Source organism: Triticum dicoccoides, chromosome 2B (genome assembly GCF_002162155.2).
Source record: "Triticum dicoccoides isolate Atlit2015 ecotype Zavitan chromosome 2B, WEW_v2.0, whole genome shotgun sequence".
In the NCBI taxonomy this organism is placed as follows: Eukaryota; Viridiplantae; Streptophyta; class Magnoliopsida; order Poales; family Poaceae; genus Triticum; species Triticum dicoccoides.
Window position 1 is genome coordinate 174,271,570 of NC_041383.1, and position 6,899 is coordinate 174,278,468.

At 47.8% G+C, this 6,899-nt stretch overlaps 1 protein-coding gene and 1 non-coding gene across 2 annotated transcripts; both read right to left on the reverse strand.

Moving 5' to 3' along the window:
• Positions 1 to 992: 992 nt before the first annotated feature.
• Positions 993 to 1,066, reverse strand: TRNAI-AAU. The gene has a single exon. It is a non-coding gene; the product is annotated as a tRNA-Ile (tRNA).
• A 2,711-nt stretch (positions 1,067 to 3,777) lies between these two features.
• Positions 3,778 to 4,892, reverse strand: LOC119362874 (probable calcium-binding protein CML46). The gene has a single exon (XM_037628145.1). The coding sequence runs from the start codon at positions 4,684 to 4,686 to the stop codon at positions 4,069 to 4,071; it is 618 nt and encodes a 205-aa protein (XP_037484042.1). The 5' UTR covers positions 4,687 to 4,892; the 3' UTR covers positions 3,778 to 4,068.
• Between the last annotated feature and the right edge of the window lie 2,007 nt (positions 4,893 to 6,899).

The window sequence follows — 6,899 nt, forward strand, 5'->3', positions numbered from 1 at the left end:
TTGAAGATGTCATTAATTGTTGGTGAGAACGCTAACCTACCATTTTTTTTATTATGATGAGTTTATGACGTGCCAACTATCCCTGCCACTATATTGACATGCTTGCAAGCTGTTCAGGTATCAAAATTATTTTATTCACTCTATCATTGGCATTTTCTCATATTTTTTTCTAGCCCAATTGAGAATATTACTGGACTTCTGCTGCACAACTTACACGCCTTATAAACTTGGTGAACTGTAATAGTATCTTCATTCATGTGATTCCGTATTTGCTTATCTGATTTATTCTTAACATCGGCTTTAGGCTAACATAGTACAAATGCAGTCCAGTTTTGGGGTCTCTGGATAGTGCATGCTTTAATATGTTGTTATTTTCTATTCAAAACCTACGAGTATGTAGATATTGTATGATTTTAATATGTTGTTATTAACATACTTTTAACTGACAGGCAAGTGCACAATGATAAAAGAGACAATCAAAAGTGTTGCTATAATTCCTTCCCCTTTTGTTCACCTTTATAAGGACACATGTCCCTGAGAATTTCATGGTAGTTCCCCTATGATATATTGGATCAGAATTGAAGATGTGCAATTGGCAAATAAACTAATTTTTTTATTTGGAAATATATTTTTAGAGGAAAATAAAGAAGACGGCTGATAATTTTTTGCTCCCCTTGCAACGCACGGGCATTTTGCTAGTTGAGAACAAAAAGGGAAATATATAGTTTTTTTACAATCGGTAAAATATATAGCTTTTTCTAGCAAAGATTTTTTTTAGGGGAGCAAAGAAAAATAGTTCGCTACAGTGCATTAGCTCACCTTGTGCTAAATGGGCCGGCCCTCCGAGCTCTCCCTGTGCATGAGAACACTGAATTTCGATATTGGGCTCGGCCTGCTATTAGAAATATGAAGAGGCTGAAAGGGGAACTGCTAAAAAAATATGGATTTTTTTACAAACATATAAAGAAAATAAATAAAATTTAAAATTACGTTGGCCCTTGCAGGTCTCGAACCTGCGACCTTCGCGTTATTAGCACGACGCTCTAACCAGCTGAGCTAATAGGCCTTTTTGATATAAATTCTTTTAGAGATTTTACAAATTAAGACTGGCGATGGCAGGGAGACATCGTCATGGTGTTCATTTAGAATTAGCTGTTGGATTCCTTCGTGGAGAAGTCGACTAGATATTAACTTTTGATCTGATCTCCCACTAGACTGGACCGATCCAAGATCTTTTGGAGCAGCATCCTTTGCAAGGGTTTGATTGTCTCTTGTCTGTAAGAAACGTGACTTCTTGAATCCATAATTCTTACGCAGTTTCTGCAACAAGGTGGAGCGCCTTCACCTCAGCCATCATAGGGGAATTAGCAGCATCTTTATACATGTACTTAAGGATGTATGGATCCATCGGCTTTCATATAGGAACCCCAATCCATGCATATGTTGGATTGAAATATTGTGAACCCATGCCTAAGATGTGCTTGTGCAACCTGAAAATTTAGCTTCCATAGAAAAACCATGCATGATAGCCAAAGCAGCGGGGTTGGCCTGGTTTGGGGATCCAACTTTCCTGCGAAAAAGGCTATCATTTTGAGATTTCTGGAGACACCATAAGAAATTCAGAATGTTCTGCCAAGCAGCGCTTTGGTGCACTTGAGAGAGAATAGCCTGGATAGTGGCAGGGATAGTTCTACCATGCTGAACATAAACTTCAGAGCAAGTATGGCAACCTTCAAAGTACATGCAGCTTTGGTAAAAGGGCATAGGAGAAACAGATCAAATCATCCTCTTCGACAGTGCACCTGCGGATTGTTTTAGGTGGTGCACATGCGGGAATTATTCCCTATGCTTTTGCAAACCTACCAGCACTTATTAATGGGCTTTGCTTTCATTGATGGTATCCATGCAAAAGTTTCCACCTTATATGGGCCGGGCATGTCGCGATCCATTTACATCCTCAATATTTTTATTTGATTATGAAGATGAAAAAAATGTCCATGCATACATTTGAATATTCTTACATATAAAATAAAATATTCATTGCATATTGAAATAATATTGTGTGTACAAAAGATACATCTCATTATTAAAAAAAAGGTACATGTGCTTTTAAGAAGAAAAATCATGCATTCGAAAAATATATTCATACATGTGCGGATATATGTTCATATACTGTAGAAAATGTTGAAAATTAAAAATTATAAAACATAAACAAAGGAAAAAAAGGTAAAAATGAGTAGGAAAAAGTGAAAGGCGAAAAACAGAGAAAAAATCATTTGAAACCGTCAAATGGGCAAGCCAAAGGACACACACGACGAAAGACAAAAGCACTGCTCGTAGTTCTCGTGCTTTCTGGCCCAATTATATCACAAAGAAAGATGGTAGTCACCGTGACGTACGTGCGTGCGCGGCAGGTTAAGAGTATCTACAACTGGACCCCTCAAATCTCGCGTATATGTCCGGATGGATGGTCCGGTCACTGCCTGGTCACGAAATTGTCACCCAACCGGACCCCTATACCCAACTTAAACGTCCGGGGTGTCCGACACCCCTCAAACCCAGTCCATATGTGGGCAAATATTGGGAGGCTCGGACGCGTCCATCACGTCGGATCCAACATGGCATACCCATCCCAAATCACTCCAAATCGCCTGACCTCTCATCTTCCTCTCCTCTCTTTTGCCTTGTCTGCACCGCCGCCACCATACCTCTGCCGCTCCGGTTATGGTTAGAGTCGGTAACAGCGGCTATGACATCGTTCCCTTTTTGGAGTTGTCGATGTTGGGGTCCCCCCTTCCCCTTCGAACGTACTTTTAAGGAAACCCTAGATCCGGTCTCCTGGATCGAAGATGGCAGTGTTATTAACTTTGCTCGGCATCATTTCCCTCTTGAGGGCTTCGCTTGGAGTTGGATTCAGCCAGAGGGGTTGGGGCTTGCAGAGGTGGTCGGCGGCGGCTAGCATGACATCTCTGTGAGGACAGCAGGAGCGCCCTCCACATACAAGGAGGCAAGGAGCGGCACACGGGTTAAGTTTGCCAACCTTGAAGGATCGGAGCTGCATAAGTTCGCTCTATTGGACATATCAGTCCTTTCTAGTGCCATCGAGTTTCGCAAACATGCTTGTGCCAGCTTGATATAATACGACTACTTTTAGAGTGCACTCTGGTAGCGGGGAAGCACTCTGAGTTCCTGGCCGGGAGTGGTGTGGGGGTGTTGGCCTTCTGGTGTTTTGTATGTATTGTGATGTTTTAGGCCTAGTTTAGCTAGACGTGTTTAACTTTTCGTCTGATCTTTACTCAATAACCGAGCAAGTCTTTTCAACTTTTTTGACACTCACATTTATGCCGTGCATTCCTCCTTTGGGGGGTGTTCTTTCTTTTAGAGACTTTGGGGCTGTTTTTGTAATACCCCTTTCCAATCAAGTTTTTTTTTCTCCGCTTCCACACACTTGTTCTTTTTTTTTTCTGCGGGGTGCTTCCACACACTTGAACGTGGGTGGCTGCGCAGCCTTGGACCCTTATGTAGGTGTCAACCTCGCCAAATTTTCCCAGTTCGTACACCCGCGAGCAGCTCCGAGGAAGCTTCCTTGTGATGGCAGGACGAAATAGCAGCCTGTGATGTCGACGCACGCAGGCACGCACGCACGCGACGAGATCGGTCAGGAGGAAAAGATTCGCCGGGAGTCGGTGGCCTCTTTGTATTGTCTTGCACAGGAACTGATTTATTGACACGATTTGGCAGAGAGAGATTTGATGGCTATGCCGAAAGGCAGGATCATTGATACGTGAAAGTGAACAAACCTACGATCAATTTTGGAAGCAACGCATCAAGAAGACTTTGATTGCCAAAGTTTATTTATGATCATTTGGCGAAATCAGTTCGATCCATCAATGAACTCGAGAATTAGTGCGTTAATTTGTTGCACAATCCATCCATCCCCCAACTCTTCGCTCGCAGAAGGAAAAACAGGACAATCAAGAACACCAGCACACTCCCATCTTCTGCCGCGCCAGCCGAGACGCGCACCGTGCAACGGAACAAAAAAGAGAGGCTGCCTCGGCCGATCTGTCAGCAGAGGCCGTCCTCGAGGAACCCGACGAACTGGAACAGGTTCATCCTGCCGTCCCTGGATCCGCAGCTCGACGAGATCATCGCCTCGCACGCGGCGGCGTCGACCTCCGGGAACCCGAGCCTGGCCAGGGCGCCCTGCAGGTCCGCCGCGCCGATGAACCCGTCCGCGTCGCCGTCGAACACGGCGAACGCGCGCCGCACCTCTGCGAAGCTTGGCTCTTCGGCGTCGAACAGCCGGGACACCTCGGCGTGGCCCAGGCTGGCCCTCAGCCCCTCGCCGGCGCCGGCCACTCCCAGCCCGATCCTGGCCATGATCGCCTCTACCTCCTCCTTCCTCAGCTCGTCGTCGTCCTCCTCCTCCTCCTCAGCGCGGACGTCCTCGCAGCACGGCGCGACGTGCGCCGCCGCGGACGTGGCATAAGCGCACTTGGCGTAAGCGGCCGGCGACGGGACGACGATGGACCTGGCGAAGGACTGCAGAAAGGAGGCGTAGCTGTGGAAGAAGGCGGACGCGACGGTGGCGAGGAAGCCGACGAGGTGGGGGATGAGCAGCAGCGGCACCCGGAACGAGAGCGCGCGGCGGAGGAGCGGTCGCGGCGCAGTCGCGTCTGCCATCGCTAGACTTTAGAGTTCGCTGGTGTCGGGCAAACAGCTGGCGCCGGCTAGAATGGAGAATGCTGCGCGCGTGTACAAGCTGAGGTGAGGATGGTGTGTGTGAAGACTGATGGAGGGCGGGGGGTTTATATGAGAGGCCCGAGCTCGATCATGGAGTAAACAAGTCGTAGAGGGAGGAAGCTCCCTTTGCATTGCATATTTGCATGGCGTTGGGGCGTTGGCAACTTGGCACGGCGCGCTCGAGGGAAGCTGCCTGCGTGCTTCCCCCAGCGTGAGAGTGATGGATAGGGGTTGGGAATGCACTAGCACTAATAATTATCAATGGGTGTACAAATTTTTTTTTCGAGAGTACGCCAGTGGCGTATCATATTTTTATAGAAGAGAGCAAAATATTTACAAGAATCCATTGGTCGATGCGAACATCAACCTCCGGAGCTCCTACACCAACCATTACACATAGATCATTGTCTCACAAATCTATCTAGTCCTCCTACTCCTACACCCGCTTGCCTCCAATCGAAAATGTCCTCTAAGATCCAGCTGACTAGTTCCCTTGGTCCTTTGTGTTGCTCGGGCCGGTTGAACACTCTGGCGTTCCTCTGCTTCCACAAGGACCAAGCCACTCCAATGACAAGAGAATCGAACCCTCTCGTGTCCTTCCCCTGGTAATCTGTTCTTGTAGTGCTCCACCAAGCCTCCCAGGTTTCTTGAACTTCCGGTGCATGACTGTTTAGTCGTAGTGTGTCGAAGCAGGTATGCCAAACTTCCCTCGCATAAACGCATTGCACCAAGATGTGCTCAATGTTATCCTTCTCCTGCGAACAAAGAAAGCACTCGGACGTCTCATCCTGTAAGCCGTGTCGCGCACGTCTGCCAGAGGTCCACAACCGATGCTGTCCGGCCAACCAAGCAAAGATCTTACATTTCATAGGCGCCCAACTCCTCCAAATCGCCTCCGCCATCGGGGCACGGATCCCACCTTGGCATAATTGCTTATAGGTGGATTTTGCAGTGTATTCTCCTGATTTCTCATGAGGCCAAATGAACTTATCATTTACCAGCTCGTCTCTTTGCACCGTGGCAATAGCATGCCTAAGATGCACAGTTTGCAGCAGGGCACCCATGGAGTATTGCGGTGGCACATCATGCATCCATCTTTCTCCAGTCATGGCCTGCTCTACCGTTCTTGCATTCCTCGTTTTGGTGTCAACCGCACTGGCCAGTGTAGGGGCAATGTCTTGTATTGCAAAACCATGGATCCATCTATCTCTCCAAAATAGAACCTTGTCCCCCTCTCCAAGCTGTCAAACACCATCCTCGCGTCCTCATCCACCAAGAACTGAAGTCCCTGCCACAGTCTCCGATCATCCGTGCGCCACAGCCACTCCCAACGCACCCTCAGGGAGATGGCTTGCAACCCCAAGTTCTTCACTCCAAGCCCTCTAAGTGTCAGAGGTTTGCATATAGCCTTCCACGCTACAAGGCACTGACCTCCATGAGCCCGATCTTTGCCCGCCCAGAAAAAAGCGCGCATCCAGCTATCCATATCCTCGAGCACCCAAATTGGCGGCTTCATCAGGAGAAGTTGGTGTATCGGCCTTGCTGCAATGACAGATTTGACCAGAATGAGCCGACTTGGCCGCTGCATGAGCCCTCTCTGCCATGCAGGAATAAAGTGCCGAACTTGATCAAGAAGAGGTTGCCATTGAGCTTTAGTCAGATTTTTGATAGCCAACTGGAGCCCTAGGTAGTGACAGGGGAACTCGTCAATGGGGCATTGGAGGAGGCTCTGCAAGCATGCTCTATCTTCGGCATCATTAGTGATGAGAATGGCGGAGGATTTGCTGTAATTTACTCTCAATCCGGAAGCTTCTCCAAAGATTTCCAGGGCACACCTCACAAACTCTAAATCTTGCGTCGATGGCCTTACAAAGAATGCCACATCGTCGGCGTAGATTGATAATCATTGCATGGCTGATATCCCAGTGTAGTTGCTTAGGACTCCTACTTGTAGTGCTTTGGTAATGATCGCAGTGAGTGCCTCCATGGCAATGACGAACAACAGAGGTGAAACCGGATCACCTTGCCGAAGCCCTTTGGCATGCCATATCCTGCTCACAGGTGACCCATTCACTAACACCTTCGTGCTCGCAGTCTGCAGCAGGGTTGCGATCCAGTTCAGGCAAGTGCTTCGAAATCCCTTCGCTCTGAGC